General features: G+C 45.7%; 1 protein-coding gene across 1 annotated transcript in view; it reads left to right on the forward strand.

Moving 5' to 3' along the window:
• The window catches only part of MDGA2 (MAM domain containing glycosylphosphatidylinositol anchor 2), a 391532-nt gene that overhangs the window by 288874 nt on the left and 75858 nt on the right, over window positions 1-26800 (forward strand). The window contains exon 10 of the mRNA XM_054827962.1: window positions 14809-15078. Coding sequence (XP_054683937.1) covers window positions 14809-15078 — 270 coding nt within the window. The remainder of the gene's footprint in view (window positions 1-14808; window positions 15079-26800) is intronic.

Raw genomic sequence — 26800 nt, forward strand, 5'->3', positions numbered from 1 at the left:
ACCCAGCGCTGCACTGTGCCTTGCCTGGGATGGTGCCCTTGCGTTGCACCCCTGTGCTGCATTGGCCTCAAATCCAGTCCCGGTGCTGTCGCAGCAGCTTCCCTAGCTGTTTCCCCGCCGTGGGCATCCTGAACGGTCTCCTGCTGTTGGTAAGAGCTCGAGTTGGCCGCTGCTCCCCGCTCCGAGCGGCTGCCTTGATTTCACGCCTTCGGTGGATACAGTCAGCGAGGTCAAGGACTCGCTCAGCGAGCAGCGGGCTGGCGAGACCGCAGAGAAAAATGCACCTATTCGGGGATGCGTGCGGGAGAGAAATAGAAAGAAGGGAGCCCGTGCTGGGAGTCCTGGCGGAGCAGCCCGTGCCACCGGTCGTTTGTGCTACGGCAGCATCGGGGATCTGCGCACCGACCAGAGACCGTGCTAGGAAATGCTACGATATCACAGGAATGCTGCGGTAAAAAAAGGGTTTGCAAAGATTGTGGGATCTGATGGAAGAGGACGGGTTTGTTACAAGAACTAGAAGGTCTTTATTCTTTCCTGAAAGACTTAATCATCAGGAGATGGCCTTTCTGGAAAATTTTGTTTAAAAGAGGGTGATTTCCTCCGTACTGTTTTGTAACCTGAGAATTCTACTGAAGCATCTACTATTTCTGAAGGACTTCAACTAATAATACAAAAGCATAGGGCAGGAAGATCTTTAATAACTGAAGTATGCTTGTTCTTCTCTGACCAAAATAAAGGAAATCATATATATTGATGGAGCTTCCTTTTATTGAAGGACCAGATGGTGAGCAGAAAAATAATTTAGTAAAAAAAAAAAAAAAAAATTGATTCAGCGTGACGATGGGTGATGGTGGTTCCAAAGCCTGCCTTTGTCCTAAACGGATTTGCGTCTGTGCTGAACTCGGGATGCAGGCGTGGGGCACGGCCAAAGATTTATTGGCTGTACAGCACTGCGCACAGCAGAACGCCTCCCCGTTGGCACGGTGCTCCTGGGCACCGTGCACATTTGTGATGTGTGCCACAGCTTCCCCGATTCATGCCGTTTCCAAGCGCCTGTTGTTCGGTGGGTGGTTTCTGGGGGCATCCCGCTCTCTGCTCTGCACGTGTTGGTCGGTATCATAGGCCCCAATCCTGGAGATGAAGAAGTGCTTCTTGTGGGACTGGGTGGCCTTAAAAATTGCTTTTGATGCTAAAGATTTCAAGGGAACTGGTAAGAGTCACTTCAGGAAAGAGCGAGGGTGTAGCGTACCTGTCTGGACGACGAAGGGAGGAGAGCTGAGCTCCTGGGTTCAGAGGCACCAGGCAGAGGAAGGTCTTTTTCAATACTTAGAATTAGGCTTTTAAAAAGGTTTTTTTGGTGCAGAAGATAGCAAATACTAAGTGAGTATTAGATGTTGTTTGAGTATGTGAGTACTAAAGTGTGTCACAGTTTGCTTTACCCTTTCGTGTAGCAGTTTTCTTTAACTGCTGTGAAAATTCTTCCTTGCAATTAAATACTAGGGATTTTTGATCGAAGCAGTCTGTATTTAACAATGAAATATTTAAATCTCGTAGTTATTTTAAAGACACGAAGAATATGTGTGAATTAAGGGTTTCTTCATTTTAAAATTAACATTTTTACATAGACTACCTGAATGTTTGTTTAATTATCACGTTAGAAGAGCATATAGGAATAGGAGTTAAACCAATATGTTTTAATAAACGTTACCTGCTATTTCCATTAGTTCTTTTATGTTTGTGTGAGTTTGGTTGGTTTGTTTTTTGGTGTTGATCTTAATCTGCCTAAAAAAATTGTGGGAGAGAGAGATTAAATTATCTTCAGAATTAAAAAAAAAAAAGAAAATCAGAAGTCACACATTTGCAACACATGGTAGGACTTTCCCTGCAATGATTTCTGAAAATATACCTCTGAAATATTATGATGAATTGCCTCGAGATGGAGGAGCAGAGAACTTTCTGGTCTTTGCAAGGCAGCAGGGTTTGGGGGTTTTTTTGAGGTCTGAGGAAAGAATTCCTCCTAGTGACTGGAAGGGCACATCTCGCAGAGCAGGGAAAATAAGCGAATAGAGCTCAGGAAAGGGAGAGAGACAGCGAGTCTGGTACTAAAATAATAATAACAGTTCCCATGTTTAATCAGGTAGTTATGTTGCCAGTTGCTTTAAAGTCATATTGAATCTTGAGTTTCTCCCCAACCGAGGGGCTTGGATTCACTGATGAAATATCCAGGAGGCCCGCGACGAGATTTCAGTAGGGCAAACAATATAGTTTTAGCAGCAGGGAATGATTTTATCAACAGCGGTTTGGGTAGGGCTGGTCTGGAGGAATGAGATGTGCCGAGACCGCAGCGAGATGCGATAGCAAGCTGGTTCTGGTAGGACTCGGTTTAGACGTTGCTTCGAGTTGATCTCGCGTAGGTCAGCCCTTTGGTAACTGCGGGAAGTCTGCTCCAGGGAGAACGAGAGACAGATATGGAAATCTTCCCCCCATATCTGAATTTAAGACAAGCTTCCTGGGGTTTGACAGATCTTCAGTGCAATTTTTTTTTTTTTTTTTCACAACTTGTTCATTCATTTCTAAAACAAATGTACTGATTTATGACCATCAGCTGCTGGTGGGGAGCAGCTCCGAGCGGAGAGGACTCCCACGGTTTGCAGCCACGCGCAGCGTGATGGCTACGCGAAACAGGGACGTACAGCTTTTGGTTTGCATCACAGCGTTGTTGGGTTGCCGTCTCTTTTATGGGTCCATAAACCACTTTGAGACCAAGTGCACGGCCAGCAAAACTAAATACGACTCAGACCTACCTGCAAAGCTGGCAGATGAGGTTGTGTGCAATATCTCTTCAGCTGAAAAGTGCTTTAAAATAAGTGCGGAATTTTTCCCAGCTAGCTCTCTGCAAAGCACGTAGGCTGCGAGGGTGTCACCGGTGGCTCCCTGCTTCTCCAGAGACGTCCCTCAGTCCTGGGGATGGGACAGACAAATTCGGGTGCCATGATGTGCGTGTGCGGAGGGAGGGACAGCTCTTAAGGGTTAAGACATTGCCTCCGTCGTGGTGTCTTGTCAGATAAAAAGTGTTGCCATGGTTTTGTTCGATATTTATATTTTCAGACATTACAATTTTAATTTCCCAAAATACAAGGAATAGCAGCCCAAGCCATAAAAGATCATCAGCAGAGTAGACTCTGTTGAAAGATTGTGGATTATACCCGTTTCATGGCTTTTTGAAGAAGCTCATCATTATTCAACAATCACATTCTCGCTGGAGCTAGTCAAATAAAGCAAATAATGATTTGCAGATATGTGGGAAAATTAATGTTGCAGCTTTACTCCTAAGTTATTTCTTGTTTGTTTACTCATTTGAATATTTTTCACTTGCAAAAGTTTCACGTGTTTTAGCACAAATATTTAATCTTGTAAAACTCAGAGCTGCTGTGTGATGCTTGCTGCTTGTTCAGTATTTTCAGAAAATTTATTGTCCTGTCAAGAAGCCAAACCAGGACAGAAGTATCAGCCGGGAAAATCCCAGCAAAGGTCTGCAGCCAGTGGACACAATTTGAACCACAAAATTGAAGTTTTCAAATTCTTGAGAGTGGTGACTAGGCTGCTGTGAGCGTAAATCCTTCCACAAACCAGGCACTAGCAGGCACTGTACAGCCAGTGAAACAAAAATTCACACTGAAAGCTGCCTAACTCAAACTCCATCTAACTTACAACGTAGAACTCGCTAGGCCTGCAATTTAGTTTAGCTGGAAAACTTTAGACTCCATCGAAAGCTCGGTCTGGCGCAGGCTGTCCCGTGTCTGGATGAAGTGTGGGAGTCGCTCTCAGTCCTGCGGATGAGGCAAAGTGCAACGCTTTGTGTGCCAGGAATAAAACCCAAGTTCCTTCAGGTCTTCTCACTTCGTGCAGGTGGTGTCTGCATCCAGGAGGAGAGTTCATCTTCCCCCTGCACTAAATGGAGCTAACCAGAATTCTCCACTGGCATGGCTCTATAGTAATGGCCCGGAATGACAGTACGTGCTTTTGGCTTGCAGCTCCGTTGGGAGTGTTCCCTGGTGCTTTGGGGGGGTCACTAAACTGAAGGAGGGGAGATGGAGATGGGATGTGAGGCAGAAATCCTTCCCGGTGAGGGTGCTGAGGCCCTGGCACAGGTTGCCCAGAGAAGCTGTGGCTGCCCCTGGCTCCCTGGCAGTGTTGAAGGCCAGGTTGGATGGGGCTTTGGGCAACCTGGGCTAGTGGAGGGTGTCCCTGCCCATGGCAGGGGGTTGGAACTGGATGGGCTTTGAGGTCCCCTCCCTCCAAAACCAGTCTGGGATTCTGTGATTCTATGGCTCACTCAGACACCCCCCGTGAGATACCTCCTCCTGGAGCCTGGCTGGAAGTTGGGACAAGAATGATAAATTTGTCCTTTTCCTTGCTGGTTTTACCCTGTTACACCCTCTGGGATGTCAGACCGGTTTCGCGTGACATCGTGGTGTCAGTGCAGCTTCCCCACCAGGCTGCAGTCATTTCAGTTTTAGTATATTAAACAGAGTTTGAAAAGCACCTGAACAGGGGCCCGCCGGCGATTTGTGCCTCGTGTGACCTTTCGCTGCTGTGAGCTCGCGCCTCCTCTTTCACCTTCCCAGCTCCTGCTGAAAGCCGTCCCCACGTGCCTTGTCTCGTTTATACTGTTACAAGTCCTGGAGCAGAATTTTTTTGCTGTGCGAATCTGTTGTTAGACCCACTCCAGAGAAGTGTTCAAGCATTCAGCAACAAAGAAATCCACTATTGGTTTTAACCAAAATCAGCTGAAAACGCATGAGCTTCAGCTGATCCTGGCTTTCTAAGAAGAAGATGTAGCGGTTTGACGAAAAAGAAAATCATTTAGGGAAAGTCAATTTTCCATTCAGATGTGTTGAAGACAGTTCTTGTTGAACACTGCCGATGAAAACTGCTATTTAACATTAGTTTTACAATGGGGGGGGAAGATAGTTGATATGTGCACCGTCGTGTTTCTCTGGAAGGAGTTCGGTTCAGGAGCTTCCCCATTTTATATATTATTTCCCCCATACAATTCTCCACAACTGGGACCCTGTAGGAGCATGGGAGAGACTCACTGCATCACCCTTAAACTGCAGCTTGGGCTGGGGGTTGTCTGTCCCTCACCTCTTTCACAGAGAGGAAATGTGTGAACGTGCTCCCTGGACTGTTGGGCGAGAGCTAAACTGTCCTCTCTGCCTCCGGAATTGCTGGAAGGACATCTGCTCGCAGGCTTAACTTATTTGTCAGCTAGAGCATCCTTCGCGAGCGTCCGTAAGTATCCTCTGCAGAAGTTCAACTTCATTAGGAGAAAAAGCAATTTTTTCTTTTTTCTTTCTTTTTTTTTTAAAAAAAAAAGCTAGAGAATAAAAGTAGATTTTTATTTGTCTGACCCTTTGTATACGGGTAGGACTGATAAATTTACCGCTATAAACTAAAATAAATAGTTCCAATTACCTGAGTGGCTGCAATATAATCCTCAGCATCCTCCTCCTGGCTTGCAGAGATCTGTGCGTGCTAAGGCAATGCGCCTCTCTTGTTCTCCTTTTTCCAGAGTAATTACCACTTATAAACTGAATTTGGCAACACAGAGTATCGCTAGGCTCGGAGGAAACTATTTTTGTACTTGTTACTGTTGTCATATTTCATTTATTAGCAAGGTATCGGGTAGTTGTAAGCGCCGTCATGGCGGTGTCGTGCCATGCGGATGACAGCCGCGTTACTCTGGGAAAGGGGTCCTGCCCCAAAGAGGTTCCCGTGGGAATGCAGCCAGGAGAGAAACGCAGATGGATGTGGGCACCCGAGGGAAGGACCCGACGGCAAACCAGAACTGCTGGCGCAATTCATGCAGGGATCAGCGTGCTCGCTGCCAAGTTTGCAGGATTGAAGGTATCTATTTAGTTTTCTAAGCTACTTAGTTTTCTAGGTTTGTATGGGGTTTTTTTAAAGTTTAGAAGTTGATTCATTTATTTTAAAATATACCTATTTTCTGATATTAGTCAGGTTTTATTATAATGAAAATACGCCTGGAATAGTTCTACCACAGACAGCGATCTTCCCTTTTCCTTTTTGTTTCCGAATAAAGATTTTTAAAATATTTTGCAACAGTCTCACAACTAGAAAAGGATCTCTGAGAACTATTTCACGAGGATTTCTGGGAAAGGAAAGAGAAGCTGAGCAAGAGCTTGGGGCGGATGCTGAGCTGGCGTCCGTAGCTGTGTCTCCGATGAAACCCGCAGCGCCCTGGCTGTTCGTGCCAGCTGGGCGCCTGCCCTGAGCACCGAGATGTGTCCTACGTAAGAAATGTTTTCTAAGGATGGATGGGAATACAGTAATTTATAGTAGGTGTGGATGTTTCAAAATTACCTATTAGGGTATTTTTCAAGTGCCAGTGGTATATTGTAAAAGCAATGATTGATAAACACTGTAAATATGATGGGTGTTCCCCCCCATTTGTTCGTGTAGGTGCTGCCTATCCCAATTAGCTCTAATTATCAAAGGTGCGCTTCAGAAAGCTCATTTACCACTATTCTGCGTGACGGTAACGGTCCCATAGGGAGCCAGGAGCACCGGAGGTCCCCGCAGGATGTCCTCTCCCCTCCCCAGCACTGCTCCTGCCTCACCGCGCCAAGGAGAAACGCTGAGGCTCGGTGATTGTCCCTTGGTCCAAAAGGTTCAGAAAACATCAGTGGTGTCGCATCCGGAAAGCGAATTTCCATGCAAATAGGGATTCCCCTTGGCGTGCCGCGGGTGGTTTTCTGTGCACAGGCTGGTTTGTGAATGCGCGGTTCCAGGTTGGTTTCGCAATTCTATTTTAATTTACGGGTAGGTGTGCAAATGATTTTTTTATATTTCCAGACATAAGGTTTTCATTTCACTGAAATAAATCCATTACTTGAGGTTGTAATATCTGTATCTGAGCTTTGGCTGGAAAATTAACGTTGTCGTTTTCCTGGGGATCACAATCATGATGTGCTCGACTTTCCTAAAGCTCTCCGGCCATCTACTCTGGTCGGCTCCGTGTCCGGGCCATCAGGTTTCACTCAGTCACCTCCACAGCCAACTCAGTAGCTAAGTAAAACCTCAAGTTTGACCATAGTATAGATTCCAGAAATATATAAATTCTGAAGTGTACTCTTACAATCTGGTCAAAATCCTTTGAATTTTCTGTCTGGTTAAAGACCGAGGCAGATCCATAGGGCAGCACTATAGGAAGTTTCCCATTGCCTCAAAAGAGTATTTTCATGATTCTTTTTTGAGTGACTCTTCAGCATTTTTAGGTTCTCTCAACTTCTTCACAAAATAGAGCCTATGCTTATCTTTCTGATTTATTTACGTATATAGACACTTGTTTTCCGCAGGACTCTGTGGGAACCAAGGGAATATTACGTCCTGCAATCTCACTTCTGCCACCAAACCGTACGCTGGTTAGCTTTAAACTGTAAAGCTATTTATAGTTTATAGGGTTTTTTAAAAAGAAACATGTGCATATATGGTTTTTAGTTATCTAGAAAAACACAGTGTTCGTGTAGCTGTAAAAAGCTACAGACAGACTGAGGTTGAGATGCTCCCTTATCCAGCTACTTCTGGAAGTCGTTAGAGGCATTTTCATGGAGATCATGCCCTGCCTGTATAAAGGGATAACAGCAGCTGTAAATCACTTAAGAGTTGTAAAGACTAAATAATTTACCTGGCTAGACTTGCGTAGGGCTTCCGCCATTCTCCTATCTGAGAGCGTTTTTATACGGCACCGAGAGCGGACTGACTCCTGGCAGTGCCCAAAGCAGGGGCGGCTCTGCAGCAGCTCCTAGCAGAGCAGACGGGCAGGCGAGGGTGCTTCTCCTTCCCCTGCCTCCCCAGGAACGGGTCCTGGGGGTCGGGAGGGCTCGGTGTCATCCTTGGAGGAGGGCGGGCAGGGCGCGTGGTGCGGGCAGAGCTGCCGTCTGCTCGCAGCCGCGCTGCTTGGGGCGTGCTTTGCCATCGGAGGGGTTTTACTGCGGAGTTTGTTTTAGCAGAGCTGGGTCTGATATCCATAAAGTAGAATTTTCCACTTTACAGGGACAGAAATGTGTTTGGGTCAGTGCTTAGACACTCTTTAATTTAGGGTTAAATGCACCACTTGCTTTGCTAACTGCTATACCTTTGAAGAAGAGCTGAAGGATTGATAAAAAGCGTGCTTTGCTAAAGAGTAGCCTTGAAGGAGAGCTAGAAAACTGATAAAGAGGACACATCCTGCCCCAGAAGGTGCTGAGAGCTGGGCGGTTGCCAGAGAGGCCTGAAGTCACCAAGAATCGCCAGCAACCGGGGGGGAAAAGGTGGCTGGGGGGGGGGGGTGCCACCACCTACCCCATTAAAGGACTACGCAAGTTACACCCCCCACCCCCTCCAGGAGCATGCCTGCTCGTTTAAAGGTGCTTGGCCAATAGTAGATGATGCGGTAATTAATAACCAATTAGCGTAAATTTAGGTGGGTTTTTCTAGTCCTGTAACAAGATCAGTATGTGGGAGATTCTGTGGGGGGGATGCTAGCCTGGTGGAATTACCACCCAGCGCCCATCTCTGCGCAGACAGGAAAGAGATCAAATACCCTCTGCTCTACGTGCGTATTGGCGTACTGCACACCGGGGAAACGATCCCACTTTTGGGACAACAGGTCAAGAGCAGTTCAACGGTCCCAGTTGGGTTTTTATACAAATCCCTTGGAAGGGAGCACTGTTGGAGCGCGTGTGCTCTCCAGCCCTTGCCGTCAGTCTGGCGGCTTCTCCATGGTAGCCAGGAAGCTGATTTGAATTTATTTTTTGGTGTTGTTTTGTTTTCTACTGCGTTAAATAAAATCAAGTCAGGACCTGGAAAGCTTAAAGTGCCATTTCATTTTAGTTTTCAATTGCATATGAAAATAATCCTCAGAATAGCCGGAGGTGCCCAGAAAGAACAGCTGGAGGATGGAGAGACATGGGAATAACGACCGCGGAGGGGTGGAAATTGTGTAAGGCTTTGCCAGCATCGTAATGAGTCCTGCACTGCAGCTGGCTGGAGCTGTCTTTCCCCAGCATGTTTAGCATCCAGTGATCTGCCGGACGCTGTATTCCCACCGCCGGTTTTCACAGCCGCTCATAGGTGTATTGTGCCCGGCCAGGTCTGACTCTGCTCTGACTTTAACCTCCAGAACAAAAAATGGCAATGAGTTGTCCCAGTGGCTGCAGTACTTTGAAGGAATAGTTCCTGGCATTTGCCTTAAACCTGCTGCACGATACCTTCACTGGGTCTCTTCCTTTCAGTTAGCTCCCGGATATCGCCGGCTGTTTGCACCGTTAATGAACGCTGAGCTGTTTTCAGAGAAATACCCACAGCAGCTCCAAGATCTCCTTCCTGAAAGGCAACACTTGATTAGGCTCCATTAGACTGGACTTCGTTAGGAACCGGGTTTTCCTTTGCAACTGATGAATGAATTACGTGTGTGGGTTTTATAACCGATTTACTCAGTATTGCAGTGTTCTTCTGCAGCTGCTCTTAGCCACATTCAGATTTAGATCCCCAGCGATGCCCCCAGCTTTGCAGCGTGCCGGGCTGCCCGTGCAGGTGAGCGGCATCTGTCTCTGGGGTCTCCGGGGTCCTTGGGGATGTCTGAGGACATCCCAGGTACTGCGAACCCAGCAGCTCTTCTTTCCCCAAATCTCCTGTCTTCAAGTCTTTTACTCATACACAAGAAGCCCCCCCATCCACCTCCATGGGAGCTTGGTTTTATTTTTTTTTTGAGAGCTTTTGCTGAGGTACCTTGTTACAATGGAAAAAAAAAAGGAAAAATAGAGCTTTACTGTCAAGTCTACTGGCTGGCTGCTACGGGGCTTCAGGAATGCAGCCTTGCTGGGGAACTCTGCAGAGCTGTATATTCAGCGAAAGTGCACAGACTTCCTTTAGTTTTAGGTTCAGAACAAATGGTATTGAGGGAAGGTAAAACCCATTAAAATATTAGAATAGACATTATATATGTTATATTGACTCTGTTGAGCTATACAAGCACATACTAGACAGAAGAATTCCATGCACCTAATTCTGGTATATTTACACATATATAACAATGAATCATTTTTTGTTATAAAAGCACACAAACCCCATTGCCAACAGCATAATATGTAATATCTACTTTGTAACCTATAAAATACTCACTGATGTGGCCTGGGAGACGAAGTGCTGCCTCTGCTGGAAGTTGAAGAAATGCCACACAATTTCCCTGAGAGTAATCTTCGGAGCCTGGGCATGATATATCAGAGGCACAGGCATAGACACAAATTAAAAAAAATAAAATTGACTGCCTAGCCCAGGCCTTCATTACCAGGCAGAATACAAATCCTAGCAAGTAACTTTCCCTCACAGGCAAACATGCCCTCAATAACTTAAAAAAAAAAAAAAGGAAAGGAAAGGAAAGGAAAGGAAAGGAAAGGAAAGGAAAGGAAAGGAAAGGAGAAAGGCTGCCTTTTTAAGCTTGAATGACTCTGACTTTCCACTGCACATCCCTCAGGCAGTAAAATAATTTACAGTATGTTTCAATCAGATATTGGAAACGGCGCTTGCTTAAATCGCCTCGGCTTGGCTGGCATTTTAAATTCGCAGTGGTTTAGCACCGTTCCCTGGCTGGGAGGGTGTGAGTCCCACCTCCCGCATCGCCCGCTCCATCACGGGCCGCTCTGCGAGGCAGCGCTGTGGTCCCCTGCTCACCCAGACCCTCAGCCCCCCGGGAAGGTGGTGTCACCCGACCTGATTTATCATCTACTGGTTCTGTTTTCTGTGGTGCAAATCCTACCCCAAGAGTATTTAAAGGTTACTCCTTCTCTGTAGCTGGCATAGATTGTTGTTAGAATAACATTCCTGTTGGGTGAAAGGAGTAAAAAGTGGCCACAAATACAATAGAAACTGAAGCGGAGGCTTCAGCTTTTCATATTTATTCCTGTTGCTAGAGCTGGGAGAGAGAAAGTAATTAATTTACTTAGGCTAGAATACAAATTGAAGAAACCAAATCAGCAGGTAAAGTCTCTGCTCAAGGCCATGCAGTCAAAATAAATTCTCTGAATGGTATGTTTTCTCCTCAACAAATCTTATAATAAAGACCATGATATGATCCGCACCATGAAGAGCAGCTGTCTGGTTTAAAACAAACAAGCATCCTTGCTGTCGTTTCTCTTGATAGCTAGGGAGCCTTCATTTTCCATTTTATAATCCTTAAGACATAAATGTACTTAGGCTAAAAAAAAATATTAAACTTTAATATAAAGCCTGTTTTAACTTCAGACTGTTTGCTTCCCGAAGATAATTGTTTAAGAGAATGAACTGTGCTCCCTTTGCGGCTTTTCCATATATTTTTCAAAAACTAATACTAGAATTATGAAAGATAGGAGTAAGTACAGCAAAGTAAATTAAATCAAATTGCTAAAGCCTTGGGGAAGAGCTAATGCAAATGAATTAAACACATATAAGTTCCAAACGGCTACAGAGTAAGTTTCCGTCTGAGCATCATTACTCTCAGAAGATGCCTGAGACACCAACACCTTCGCTAGCTGTGAAGTCACTATCTTGTAAAAACAAAAACCAGAAAAATAAATTGTTGGCTCCGGCTACTATCATATATTGTAGTTTTTATCATCCCTTTCCTTTTCCATTAAAGTTATTACCTGCAAAAGTGTAAATCTGAAATGAGCAAGCAAAGTTAACTTTCTCTTTCTGTCACTGGGTATCATCTATTCATGGATAAATGAAAATCCTATATTTTAAAGACTATTTTGACCTTAAAGGCAGGGCAAACTTTCATTTAAAAGCTATTTATAAGGCTAAAGTATCTTATAAGTAAATAAACCAGGGGAAGAAGAAAGAAAGGACTGAATACCAATATGTGCTAAAAGTCATTAAAGCAGAGCTGCCAAGGAGAGGCAAACAGAGGATTATTGCTCACCGAGAGCAGCGCATCAAATGGAAACAGCAAAACGAAAGAAGAGGACGTTAGTACAAATTGTAGAGAGGTTTTGGATGTTCAACATCAAATGGGCTTATAAGCAATGGGAGAAAATGATAGCAAACCCATGCAGTAAAGGTTATTTAACACATCTCACGCACAACTTTGAGCAAGTTCCTGTCCCAAAGCCCCCCAGTGCCCCCCGTGCTCTCACTCTCCCCCAGGCGCTCAGGACCAGTGGAGGATGCTGGACCAGGAGGGTCTTCAGTCGGATGCTGTTTGACCGTCCGTATGTTGTATTATTTTATAGGATAGTCCAGCTCGAAGCTCGTGATAGTTTTACCTGGTTTTTAAAGTCTGTTGTGGCTGTGAGGGTAAAGACAATAGGACTGAAGAGGTTATGGCTATGGAAATCAGTATTGCCACCACTGAAGTGGAAAGTAAACCTGGAGGGCTTACACCCAGCAATGACTGGATGATAATAAATATTAGTAAATTTGATTAGTAATTTCTCTGAGATCCGTTATATATCACCACTTAGAGGGTATGTGGAAAGACGAACAATTGTAAGACAGAGTGGTTAGAGGAAAATAAAAGAGCCTGTGAAAGGCAGATCAGGCTTGACTAGCTAAACAGCTCTCCCGTGTAGGAAAGCGGAGGTCTGACACGTTTTCTTTCCCTAGAATAGCTCTTATCTTTAAGCCAACAATTCCCTGCAAAGCTACTGCCTTGGGAAGCTATTAATGAAGGAGAATAAGGTGGAAAAATTGTACAGTGAGGGCAGATGAAGACACTATTGGGTCATGTTGAAAGGGCAGACATCAGGCAGGAGAGAGAGACTGGCGGAATTTCTTATGAATTTGTCTTCTTTCGTATTTTTTATTCTGTACCTGGGCACAAAGAATAGTCACGCTGTGATGAAATTTTCTGATGACACAAAATTGGGGGATATTATCAATGGAAAGAAGGCTTGGGGTATTGAGGATTTAAGATTTCTGGTCTTTTATTTGCAGTTATCTGTGGCTGTACTGCAGTCCACGTACCAGTTAAGGATCTGGCTTCAAAATTATACAAAGCCATATGATATTTAATCTACCAAGATAAGGGTCAGGCTAGGATCGATGGGATTTTGAATCAGTAGTTTCCACATCACTCTCTTCTTCATCAGTCATTTTTTGGGGAATCTCACTCAGAGGGAATTGTCCTCAGAGTTAATATCTGCCATTTCATCATCTCGTACCATGGAGCCCCGTGTCCCCTCTCTGATGCTGTTCACCACTTCTGCCTCTCTGCTCACCCTGCTGCCGAATCTTCGTAGTCCTCTCCCAGTATTCCAAAAGGAGCTGGGGTCATGAAACAAAATAAAAGGTGATTATTGCAATGAGCTACGAATGTGGTAGCTGGATGTCATGAGCTCTAAGCAATGTTGTCTTGATATGATAGTCTCCAAAATTTACCTTAATTTCAAGTACTCGGTATTTAGCTGGTTTCTTGTCTAAGCAAGAGACGGTGAGCAGCGGTACACGTGCAAGTATCGTTCCTAATTTACAGGAGCTGAAGGGATCTGTTTACAGCTTCCATTGTGTAGGGAATTAAATATTGTGAGTCTCAAGGTTATTGCTATCTATGACGGAGATACCAATCCATGAAGAACCTGAAGACAGGATGCTCTTGGAGAGATAATGGTAAAAGCGAGCTCCTTCTAAAAGGAACATGGCATGGACTCTGTGAGGATCGTTCTCTTGCAGAGCTTGTTGGGGATTTTATATTTTTATGTTTTATGCCTGACAGACAGCCCTCACCATACGGATGCAAAGTTTTCACGTATCTTACTGGTACAGGAGGCTTTCAGGCTTTCTTCTTTCTCATGGGCTAAAAAATGAGCTCTGTTTTTTAAAGAGCCACAGCGTCTTGTTGCTGTTTTGCATCCAATTGCAAACACGTGCACATTTTTCATGCACGTTACCTGATCTAAATAGCTGTGCTGACAAGAGCTGAGTGCCAACATTATTCTGTCCGGGTTGCCCTTACTCTTCTGCAATTAAGTTATCAAAAGGTAAATAGGATGGTGAAGTTAGGTTTTTGCATACAATCTATTTGGCTATATTTTATTTATTTTGTATTTTGCTGCAATCAAAAGTCTGTCAGAGTTTGTAGCTGCAAATCTAAATTATTTAAAAGGCAGTTTAATTCAAGTTATGGGAAAATGGTCCATTCTGTGCTTACTGGAATATCAAACCTACCACCTGAGTGGATGGAAATGATAAACATATGATTATAAATTTGTTGAAGCCTGAAGGCAGCTGCCGGGGGGGGTGTCTGTCTGTGCTGCTCCCTTGATCCATCGTCTGCCACCGCAACGTTAGATCCCCCACTGAACACAGGAATGCTGCCTCAGCTCCGTGCCAGGGTCGCTGTTGCCTTGTGCACTTTACCTGCCCTGAGTTGAGGCTTTTGGCTCTTTTTCTCCCCCTTCCTCTTCCAGAAAGCGCCATGTGTAGAGCCTGTGGTTCCGTGGGGCTGGGGAGGGCTGAGCCTCCCGGGGGGCAGGGACACAGGGCCTCTGGCTGCACCTCAGGGGGTAACGTCGGTGAAGCAGCCCAGTGTCCTTAAGTACTCGGCAGAAAACGTCACTAAGCAGAATGCGATACCTCGGGCGTGTACATTTCTGTCACTCGCTGATCGGTGCCTGTCGAGGTTGCACGCGTACTGTGGCTGATTCCCCTCCCGTGGGTGCCGGGTTGTGCTGTGGTGCTCCAGCCTCTCAGCAGTGGCTGGTTAACACCCGTCTCTCACGCCGATTCGCTTACAAAGCTCCCGCTCTCCCTTCCTGTCTCCCACAGACCCCCCTGCCGTGGAGCCAACCTTCCTGGAGATTCGTCAAGGCCAAGGCCGGAGCATCACCATGAGCTGCCGTGTCCTGAGGGCATATCCCACCCGGGTCCTCACCTACGAGTGGCGCCTGGGCAGCAAGCTGCTGCGCACCGGCCAGTTCGACATGCAGGACTCCACCGAGTACACTGTCAGCAGCCTCTCCCGCGACAGCTACGGCATCTACAACTGCAACATCATCAACGAGGCGGGTGCTGGCCGGTGCAGCTTCCTCGTGACAGGTAGGCCGGGCAGCAACTCGGTGTGCCAAGATGGTGGGCCGAGCGTGCCGCAGGCTTGCGGGCCGTTGGGTAACGCAACTCTTGCTTCCGCTAGCCAGTTCTCAGAGAGATATATCCTTCGAAGTAGAATCGTGGCTTAAGGCTTCTGGTTTGGATTCTGGGGAGGTTGGTAACAAAATAGGGAGTTAGCTTATTTCAGTGGTTTGAGGATATTTTTGTGTACAAAATGTAAAAATCCCTTCTCTGCAGGCATCTGTCAGTATGCTTTTGAGAGAGGCCTGAGAGAGTCATCAGGCAGCAAATGTCTTCCCTTTGAAGTTCTCAATAAGGCTTGAATTTCCTCTTCTCTTTTGGTATGTTCAGTGAGCCCGGGGGCTGGGGCGGGCAGACCACAGGCTCCAGCAGCTTCAAGCTACCCCAGTACGATGGGGTGTTGAAACTTGTTCCTTTCCTCAAAAAGCAAAGGAAATTGTGAAATTGGTACACATGATCACGGACTCAGGGAGGATGTGCAACCCTGCCATGACCTACCCATGTTGTGTAATTAATGCATTGGATTGAGACAAACTTTATACGTCTTTTACCTTTAGTATCTTGGATCTGAATGTTAAACTGGGTGGTAAAACATGCAAGTCTTGGTTCTTCCTCTATTGGAAATTAGTTACCATGACCTGAAGACTCAGCTGGGTGATCCTGCAACACCCCATGCCTGCAGCAGATGTTGTGCCCAAGCTGAGGTCCTCTGGTCGCTGGAGTCACATCAGCTGTAGGTTCCCCATCCCTCTAGGCTGGTTGCCCAGGCGCTTTTTAGAACCACTGGAGGGAAAAAAAAACCATCTCTATTAAGTGAACCACCTCCTCCCAAGGTCTGCGGTGGGTCAAGAAGCTGCTGTTCCTCTGTACCAGCTGAGAGGGGTGTCCAGCCACCCCCGCAGTGTGGGCTTTCTCTGGAGGTCAGCACGAGCAGCCCCAGCCTCCCTACGGATGTCGGAGCAGTAGCCCCATTTCGGCTCAAAATCCCTCCCAACAGCTGCTTGGAAAGGAATGATGAGAAAAGAAACCAACAAACCAGAAATTCAGAATATGTAGAGGAGAGCTGTCTTACAAGGAAAGATCCCCCAACGTAGTTGGGCTTTTATTCTTGTTTACCGACTTGGCTCCAGCTACAATCAGATCCAGACGAGGTTTTGCTTTTGGGGTTGCTGGCAGGCTGGCAGGTCCCTGAACCCCACCATTGTTTAGGAAAATGGGCGTTATTATTGGCTTCAGTGCTACCAGCAGAAAGGGCATGGGTTAGTGGAGGAGCTGCGGAGCTCTGCGCAAGTCCTGGATATCAGGGTGGACCCTCCATACACATCTGTCCTGGGCATAAAGGAAACAATTCAGCTCCTCAGTGTTTTTCAGTAAAATTTGGTTTTATAGCAAAAAATGTGGGCCTGCTTTCATGTGGATACTTCTTTTTATTTTCCCTTTTGGACGCGTTGGCAGGGATTTTGTCGGGCCAGGAGTGCGCGGCACAAATGTGGTGGGAACAGAGCGAGCACCCCAGTGACTGATGGCTCTGCTTCTTTCAAAATCTAATCAAGCCTTTGGCTGACTTATCATTCAGAGCCTGCATGGAGGTAGTTTCACAGCCACCGACTTCTCCAAATCTTTGGAGTTTAATCCAAAAGGTGGCTCCGAAGGAAACCAGAGAAAACAGTCTTTTTCCTCAAATGAGTAAATGCAGTTCAATTTACTGTTCATCATGCTTTGGACCCGAGACTGTGGAAACCTATTCTAAGGCAATTATTTTGCCAGGATTGGGGCAATCTGAGTGGCTTTCTGTGATTTATTACCATGCCAAAGCAAGGCACATAACTGAAAATTAGTCCTAGAATGGTTTTATGATATACTGTCTCACATCCCTCCGTGTGACTTGCTCGTTTTTACTTTATACCATTATGCGAATTTATGCTGTATGGTTGCGTTAAGGATGCTGAAGGTAACACTTTGGGTTATGACTTCCGTGCTTTATTCAGTCTTTTAAGGTTAAACTCAACATATTTAGTAAATATATTCTTTGACATGTGGAGTTGAAAGTGCTCTCAGGAAGGAGCAGCAGCTGTATCCTGGTCCCAAGTCTCATCAGGACAGCCGAAATTAAAGAGCTGTGGAACTGAAAACGTGTAGTAGAAAAATGATGAAGTGGTTAAAAAGGAGGCTTACATTGCACCGGGAATATGAATATAGAAAGGAAATGGGTCACCACTTAGACTCACGCGTGGAGAAAAAAGCCAAGTAAATAACCCAGTGGCAGGAATCTGGCGATAGTGGAGAGCTTTTCTTTTGGGTGGAATAATGGGAGTTGTCATAGCCCATTTTTAGTTGGGTTTATTTCCAGGTTTTCACGTAGTGGCGGTGTGCTGCAATGCTCACGTTGCAGGGGCTGCAGGGAAGCATTGGTATGCTGAGAGAAAGGTGTTCAGTACAGTATTAAAAGCTGCCTGGATGAAAAGATTTATACTGGCCTTAGAGTTTGCAAAACCTGTTTTTACTGCATTTGTATTTTGAGCCAGATTTGAGAAGATGCAAGTAAAATAAATCACATGTGGAAAAGGGGATTGATTTATATCGGGTGGGCTAATCTGAGGCAGATTTAACCTGCTACTGTCTTAAAAATAAATAACAACATACAAGCAAAATTGTATTTGTGGGAAAGCAAAGTTGAGTTCATGCTACTCACAGCTTCGCTGTCTGTATATTTTATTCAGTGGTTGATAGTGCACATCATATCCAAAGAGCAGCAAAAAGTACATTTCAGGCAGGGTGTCGTCAAAACGCTGCAGGGCTGGAAGAAAATAGGAAAAAAAAAAAAAAAAAAGAAGATGCACAAAATGTCACGAATGGCACCGGAGCCTCCGTGCAGGTGGAGGAAGGGTTTGAGTGCAGGAGAAAGGGGCTGCATAAGCGCGGGGAGGGTCATCCCCCCCAGGGAGGCTGCTGCTGGGCATCTCGAGGGGCAGACCTGGAGCATCCCTGGGTTGCATCCTGGCTCCTGCCAGCCCATGCCACCCTGGGGACACCTTGTTCACAGCACCTTGGGTCTCTTTGAGGCAGGGAGGTTGAACTCTGTAGTTTCTGGGTTCCCAGCGTGCAAAAGATTGATCCAGCAAAGCCTTGTGTTGCTGTCAGAGGGGCTGGGGATAGAAGGTAGGGGGGTAGCAATATTCTGCGCACCTGGGGAGCTATTTGGGATTAAGATTACCCATCAGTGAGGTGACCTGACAAGTCTCGGCATAACACTTCATCTTCGGCGGCTTATAACTTTGGCAAGCTTTAACCACGTGTGCTGAAATTTGCCGTGCTGGTGGCTGCCTCGGGCTGAACTGTTCACGAAAGCTGCTGTCCAAAGAGGGTGTTTTAAGTAAGGGAAACAAAATGTTTCATCCACGTTAAATTCTTGCACCTGTTTGATCGGGGTGTTCGAAAGGGTCAGATACACATCCTTGCATGATTCCTTGTTTAAGTTACATCGTGAAATCCGTCTGTCCATCCTTTATGGGGCTGGCTTGACAGTGCTATATATAATTTGTGAGATGCTAGTTAAAGGAGTAATCATCACACTAAACAAAGCTACTAAAGGCATTATGTTGATGTAGCTACTTTCACCAGCTAACTTCTGATCCCACTGGTGAGCAAAGACAGTTTTGAATATTGATTTTGTGTTGTTCTGCTTTGTGGAATTTTTTCGCCATAAAATATTGCATTAATTAATGAGCCAGTCTTTAGTTATTTACTTATTAGTCTTGCATCACACTTCCAGTGCTTCTGGCCAAGAGCAACGTCAAGCCAATCAGCTCGTAATTACATAGGTTATAATTGTTAGCTACCAGCGTGGCCACCACTTCCCCTTTCTTTGGAGGTTCTGTGGTGTGCCCGAGTTAAAGACGGAGCAGAGCACATCGTGAGCAAACCCGGGGCCATGCCCGTACCTGCCGTGTCCGCTCAGTCTGCCTGAGCATCTCCGTCCCCTGCCTCCCTTTCCCCCACGCCTTAGGGAATTATCTGTGGAGCTGGACGCTGAATCAGCCCTTCTGTATGATCCCAGAGTCCATCCCCGGTAGGAGCCGTGCGATTCCTCGTGTAGCCTTGCGGGAACGTCCTCGCTGGAAACCTGTTCAGCAATTTCTGCCTCAGTGTTTCTTCTTTGCCCCTGGCACCGTACGCGCTATCGCTGTGGTCTGTGTGGCATCGAGCTGAAATCGTATCGGAATTACCATCCAGCCTCTTGTGAAAGCCAGGATGCTTTTGCCGCAAGGGCATCATCTTAAAATAAATCGCAGATATGTGTAATTGCAGGGTATTGGGTTCTTCTGCACGGCCCTGTTAGCTGAACTAAACAGCGTTCTGCCGTTTAAAGTTTTATAGCTTCGTTAATCCTTTCTTATTAGGGAAGGCCTTTTGCGCTAAACTGAGGGGCAGAAGTGTATATTGTTTGTAGGTTCCCAGTTTAGTTTTTTTCTTAGAAACTCTATGGGATTCACGTAAAGCAACACGCAAAAATCCTGTTTTAGAAAGCATGTTTGGAAGCAGATTCGTTGTATTCTTTTTACCTGCACAATCCCAAAATGTCAGGATTTTGCCAGTGAACTGTTTTCACTGTACGGTGGGTTTTTTGTCAGCGTGAAGGCAACTTCCCGAGCAGGTAACTCAGCGCAGTTTTCACGACCTGAGCTGGGTGTGTGGTAGCTGGAAGACGTGACAATGCCTCTCATGTCAGTTCTGTTCCTCACTGTGTGGTTGCCCACCGTGGAATGATCCGACCAGTGTCCATACTGGAGGAGGGACGTGCCGGAGCTGTGTGTTGTATTTCTCTTTGCAAATGCTTTGAATTCAGCAGTTTTCCTCTCCCTTTTCCAGGAACCTGTAGCTGTAGTGCCAGTCATCGGGGCTGGGTAGTCCCTGGCCGTGGCCAAGGGATGCTGGGTGTTACTGAACCTTGCTCACAAGAGTTACTTGGGTTTTTTCTGAAACCATTTGTTCCTCCTCGCAGTTGCAGCCGATAACTGCCAGCAGCTGTTTTGGGCTTTGGGTTATCTCTGTGAGTTTGGTGGTTTGGATGATCAGTCAAGTTTTTTTGGTAATAGCTTTTGGATCAGTACAATGACATGGGCACATCAGGAAAGCTCATTGGCAAGTGTGGAAGTAGAAAAATCGGGATAAAGAACAATCTACTTAGAAATATTTCAGAAGAACAGTCTTCCTAAACTACTGAAAGATCAACTGGTGAGTGGGAAATGTATTTTTTTTTTCTCAATGAGATGTATACAAGCACAGTTTAAGTGAATGTTTTCATTACTTTTGGTAAGTTTTAAAGCACTAAGAGACCATCCTGTCTCACCTGTAGCACCAGCTCTTGCACACTCTCAGTTTAAGGGGGCTGTCTATGGAGCACAGTTATCACAACTTAGGGCAAAACCAGGTCCCTGGCAGAAATACCAAAAAGTAAGGTTTTGACCCATTCAAGGTGTGTGCCAGTTCATTTTATGCTCATTTCTAAACAAAAAAATAACCCAGAACTGAAGCAAACAGCCATGGCCTGAGTATTGCCCCTACTGTGGCAGCGGTTATCCGTTGGCGCTGTGCCACTGCTGTCCTGCCCCACCGAAAGGACAGCCTCTGCCACGCAACCCCACGAGCCTCACACCCCCGCAAGTGGGGAGCAATAATGGGATTTTATGCTCTAATTCTTTGTCTGGAGAGCCTCACAGTAATTGCGCTGTTATTTTACCCAGGGTGTGAGTCTTGCTAGCCCATAGCCTCCGACCAGTGGTCAAAGCCTTACCTGCCGTGTTCGAGGACAGTGGCTGTGCTCCTGTAGTCCAGGCTCTGCGGGCAGCTACTGCAGGCAAGCTCCTTGGCTCTTTCCTTGGAGACTTCGGAGGAAATCACGTCGGCTTGTCGATAGGAAAAGGTTCAGTGCTGCCGAACGGGCTTTGTAGCTTCCCGAGCAAGGAGGTGGCAGGATTCCTGCCCCGTTCCCTGCATCCTCCAGGATGGATGCACCTGCCTGTGCTGAAAATACCCAACCCCTCAAATCATCGGCTGCTGCCCGGTCGAGACTTAAAGGCAGGCATCTGCTTGAAATCTAATCAGGCTCAAGAATCAGATTACAGTAATTTCATATACTGAGGCCTGTCTCTCACCTTCTCTCATTAATAGGAACATTTCCAGTTATATTTTTCAGGCTTAAAACTGTGGGTTTTTTCTCTCCTGCTGATGTCCTCAATAAATATACAGGGACATTGACTGCAGGGCTGGCCATCCTGGGTCAGTTAACACAAGGTGCCAATGAAAAATGAAATCTGAAAAAATATCTTTCCTTTTTTCTCTTTGCATTCTACACTGTGAAGTGTTTCTAGATTAGCAATGCTAAAGCCCATTTGTTTGGGACAAAAATGTGTTCAGTTCAATAGGTAGTGTCCCTCCAATTTTAAAAATCAGAGCGGAGTGGTAAATGGTAAATCGCAGGCGTGTTACTGGGGCAGGTTAGGGACAGCTGTTGGTCTTTTAGGAAGTTTATATGGGAAAGGCAAGTGCTGTGCTGGAAATACAGACATTTTCTTTTCTTAGAATAAATCAAATATTCTCCTTGGTAGACGCACTTCTGTTTCTCTTATGTGCGTTTCCCTCAGTGGGAATTAAGAAATTATATTTGCTTTGTTCTTTTAAATATTTATCTTTTTCTTTTAATATGTGACATTTTTCCTCCAAACCGTTTACTGTCGATATTTTTGGCAGGGTAAAACCCTGGTTCGACTGAAGTCTAAAGAAAACTGATCCACTTTGGTGAATTCAAAATTCGTCGTGTAGAGTCAGTACCAGAGGGCTTGAGGGTTGGTGGATTTTTTTTATTTTTAATCAAAATCTTCCCAGTTTATGCTATCTGCTTCTCTAATACTGTGATATCTCCCCAATGCCTTCTTGCAGCCATCCTCTGCGTCCTTTCTGTTCGAGCAAGTCGCCGCCCGGGTATGCGGGAGCCCTGCAGCAATGCGCTAGTGCCCGTTAGCTAGCTGCCATTAATTTTTAATCTAAAGATCCTCTCTTCAGTGTTATTATTCCTGTTTGTTTATTTCAGCCTTTTTTTTCTTTTTTTTTTTTTCTTTTTTTTCCTACTGAGTTTGGTTTTTTGTTGTTTTATCATCTCAATGCAGAGCAGGGCTTGTCTTTGCAGCCAGGCACCCCGGGGGCCGCTGCTGGAGGGCAGCGCAGAGCGGCAGAGCGGGTGTTCGCCAGCTTTCTGCCACGTTACGAGAAAATTCAATTTAGCCATTTTCTCCCTTAGAGTATTTGGTAGATGCTTTATATCCTTTCCCTCCAGCTTAAGCCAAATTTAGTACTCAAACAATGGGAGAGACAGAAGGATGAAGAGGGGAGGGGGACTGCGGGAAGTCGTCCTCTCGTCCCCCAACTTTCGCCCGTCTCATCCTCTTCCTCGTCTGCTCTGTTCTCTCCACACAGCCCACGCTGGTTTCAGAGCACGGAAAAAAAAAGTCACATGAGGTCAAAGAATGTCCACACAAATACACCAACAACGTATGCAAAAATCTCTCTTAAAATAGCTGACTTGTGCTGTCAGGTGCTTGGATGCTCCTATCCTATTCAAGGCCAGGTTGGATGGGGCTTTGGGCAACCTGGGCTAGTGGAGGGTGTCCCTGCCCATGGCAGGGGGTTGGAACTCGATGGGCTTTGAGGTCCCCTCCCACCCAAACCAGTCTGGGATTCTGGGATTCTCTGATCCTGTATTCCATCACAATTCTGTGCTCCACCTGCTCCCTGCCTCCAAATCCTCTATTTTACCTTCTTTGAGTATTAGACAAATCATTTATTTTTCTAATTCATTATCCTGTCATAAAGATTACTTTAAATAACACAATTTAGCATTACTCTCTAACGTCCAAATCATCTTGGAGCACGTACGTGTTGTCTGAGGACATTTCTGAAATCAAAGTGCTGCTTGGACTCTGCCTGCATTTGTGCGGGTCAGTTGTGGCTGGTTGCTGGCTCACGGAGCACTAACCTACTTATTGCTTTCAGATTCTTCATCTACCTCGAGATTAGCCATGACATTTTCCTGAACCGCTGAGATACTTCTGGTAGTTTGGCCCTGGGTCGTTCAGCGGTGCGTTCCCGTCTGTCAGCAGGCACTCAGATACTTTGCTTTAATGGCCAATTTTCTGATGGTTATCCTTTTGAAATCTGCCGGAGTGCAAGGCTGAGACTGAGGTCCGGTTCCCTTTGCTCTTTATCTTCTCTTGGGTAGTGTTATTGAGAGCCTCAGATTGAATTTTCATCTCCTTACTGCTGATTTACAGCCTGAACAGAGATGCTATCACAATGATGTCTGTTTTGGAAAATTGCTTTAAAACCATGCAAAAGTGGAGAACAGTGCATTTTTTTTCCCCTTTTTTTTTCTTTTCTTTCTTTTTTTTTTTTTGTTAACAATTCAATGCTGGCAAGACCAGCTGTCTTATTTTCGTGGTTGTCAGCAAGCACAGAGCGCGTTGACTTCCTTGGGATGTGCGAGTGCCCGGCAGCACGGGGACGTGAAGTCATCCGCCGATGCCAGCTGCTCCAGCCCAGCTCTTCCTCCCGAGCAGGAGTCCCTGGAAGAGACCGGTGTAACGCTGGGTTGGAGATACCCACGCGCTCTTTTGTGCCTCTCGTGAGATGGCCGGGCTGTAGGGATCCGCCGTAGGGATTGCGTCGCTGCCCACGGCTTGCCTTCAGGTGAGGATCCCACTGAAATGATCACATCTGATTATCAGCCTGGATTTGGATGTATCTGCTCCCCAGAAAGTAAATACACTTTTAATAATATCATAGTGACAGAGGGGTGATTTCTTCCATGTGCTTTAATGCAGAGGAGAGTCCTGGCCACAGTCAAGCCATGCCTGCAAGTCGGTGACCTCTCTGAGCCGTCTTCGGTGCAGCCAGGACAGCTAACGGGAGAAGCGATGAAGGCACAGTGTCTCCACCTAAACTAAACCCGAGCGTCTGTTCAGTTCGATTACTCCTCAGACTGGTACATTCCAGGAACGCTGCCTTTGCCCACGCGTGCTGTGTTCTTCAGAAAATCGAGTTCCAGCACGCTGCAGAAATGTGGGGTCTGGCACTGCAATGCTGTCAACCCCGTGACCTCATCGTTGTGTGATGGGGGGAGCTGATGTCTGCGAGCTCCTGAAAATAGGGGAAGGTTAGAGATAGGTTGGAGAACAGGGTTCAGGGCCAGATGCTGAGTTACTCAGCATCCCCAGACTGGCGTACCGGCATTTCTGTAGCAGCTGGATTTTCAGTTAAGAGCCAGTGCTGCTTGGTTCTGATGTTTTAATACGTGACTGCGAGGGGAGCTTTACTGAAAACTCACCTGTATTTAGTGGTGCCACTTTCTCCAGTAAACAGAATTAAATCAAATCTGATTAAAAAGAAAAAAACAAACAACAAAACACCGCAAAAAAGCAACTTTTGTGCTGGTTTTCTGGAGAAAATGCTGTGTTAGTATAGCTAGGGAATCTTTTTTCTTCTCCTTTGAGAAGTAAATGTAAATGAGTGTGTTGCCAAGAATCTAAATCATGGCTGATCCGTCAAACACATTAATTAGGTCAGTAATTTTGGGTAGTCTCAAAATGCCAAATAAAAAGGAAGGAGCTGGCAGCGCAGCCCTGCTATTTGGGTGCAGTATGTTTAAATGATATAGGTTATCCAGGAGGTGGGGGGTTTTGCAGATGAACTACAGGAACATTTTTGCCATGAATATTTATTTTCCAGAGCGTACATGAATTTCCAGAGGAAAAAAAGTTTCAGTTCTTAGAGTTAAAAAGAACTGCCACCTTTGGTCATGATGCAGCTCATGCCTTGACCAAAATCTGCTGTTGCTTGTTCTGTGTTATTATTAGCTGCGAGGTATTATCTGCATTGTGTTAAGCATTTCACATTTGTACAAGAAGGAATATTCACTGTCCTGAAAAATTTCAAATATTAACAAAAGATAATTTTTTTTTTAAACAAACCAAACAAATCCTTACATACAACACAACTGAAATGGCTTTTTAACAGAATGAGAAAGAAATGGGGGCCTTCAAAAATTAAGTCAGAGAGGTTAAACCCAGTAAAATGGAGTATTTTTTTAAAAAATTGCTGAGTTCAAAGAAAACCTAATCAAACATCAAAACAGCTTCTGTAGTGCAGCAAAACATAGGGTTTTTTTCCTCAACTGCAGAATTCACGTTTGTGCTAATTAAATAATTTATATGAATCCAGAAATGAGGTCCTATTAGATCTTTTAAAACAAGGTTATTTTTTCCCCTCAATTCTGTGGCCGGTAAGAATATATGTGTACTCTGGGAAGAGCCCTCTGGATGCAGGAGTGGTACTTTCCGGAGCAGAGGGTTGGGTCAGTGACATAGCTATTTGTTAAATCAACCTGAAATATGGAAAAAAACATGAGGATAAAAAATAACTAAATAAAATAATGAGCTAGATCCAGGACAATTGACAGGTTCATGCTTTCATTTTAGGAAGGCGGTGGCCATGGAGTGCATCTGCCACGGGAAGCACAACGGTGATTGAGGGAGGTCGAGCACACCTCAACATCTCTGTTGCTCTTTAAGTTCAAATACCGTATATGAAAGAGAAAACAAAATCAGCAGGAGAGGATGAAAGTTTATCCACCCTCATCCTACCTTCTCCCCAAAGCCAACTCAACACACATCGTAGCGCGGGAATTGGCTCATTTCAGAGCTCAGATAAAGAGAGAAAGGATTTTGCTGGGAAAGAGGGAGTAGCAGCGTCTTTCCCCATCTTCCCTCTTTTCCAGGGTGAGTGTTTTGGACCAGAGGAATCTTGTCTTCGACGCTGAATTGTTTCAGGATTCAGCTTTTAAGAGGAAAAGCAGAGGGAAACATCGATTTCTGTTTGATTTCAAGCAAAATTTGCTTTTCATTTTCAGTTAAAATTAGAATCAACAGTTACGTTATTCACTTAGTCCTGATAATTAACTTTGAGCATCTCTTTTCAATATGCCGGTTTCTTTATTGCATCTTCTGTTGTGGTTCAGCACCACCGTTGGCTTCTGTTTGGTGGTATTGAGGCAGGTTCCTTGTCCCCAAGACTGGCAGCACTGTGTCAGCTGGCCACATCTGCCTGCTCTTGGCCGTGCTGGACACGCTGTGGCAGGGTCCCCAAAGGAGGGTACATCAGTCTTCTGCTGTGTTTTTCATCTCGGGGCCATGATGTATGTCTCCGCACAAGGCAACTCCTGGCTCTTTTTGAGGAGCGTTGTTGACTCTCAGGTGGCCGCATCAAGGGTAGAAGCACGTTGCACCGGCAGCATCCGGCACGCCACGCGAGGGTTGTGCTGGGACGGCTCCCTGCTACCTCTCCAGCAGCTTCTACCTCCCTGCAACTTTCTAGGCCAAAAAAACCCCCCAACCCTCCCAACGAGGAGGTTTCTGAGAAGCAATCTGGGACTGAGCTTATTATCCCCGTCCCTCCAACAAGGCTGGCAGTGTTGTTGGCACAATGAGCCCGCGGTGCGTGAATGGCTGCTAATGGCATCTCCTGGTGTTTTAAAGCCTCCTTCTCCTCTCCGCACATTAAAAAAAAACCCCACAAATGAACAGACCGATGGCAGCAGGATGTTAAATAAGTGCATGGGGCTGAGCCGTACCCTGATTCG

The sequence above is a fragment of the Grus americana genome, chromosome 5 (assembly GCF_028858705.1).
Source record: "Grus americana isolate bGruAme1 chromosome 5, bGruAme1.mat, whole genome shotgun sequence".
NCBI lineage: Eukaryota > Metazoa > Chordata > Aves > Gruiformes > Gruidae > Grus > Grus americana.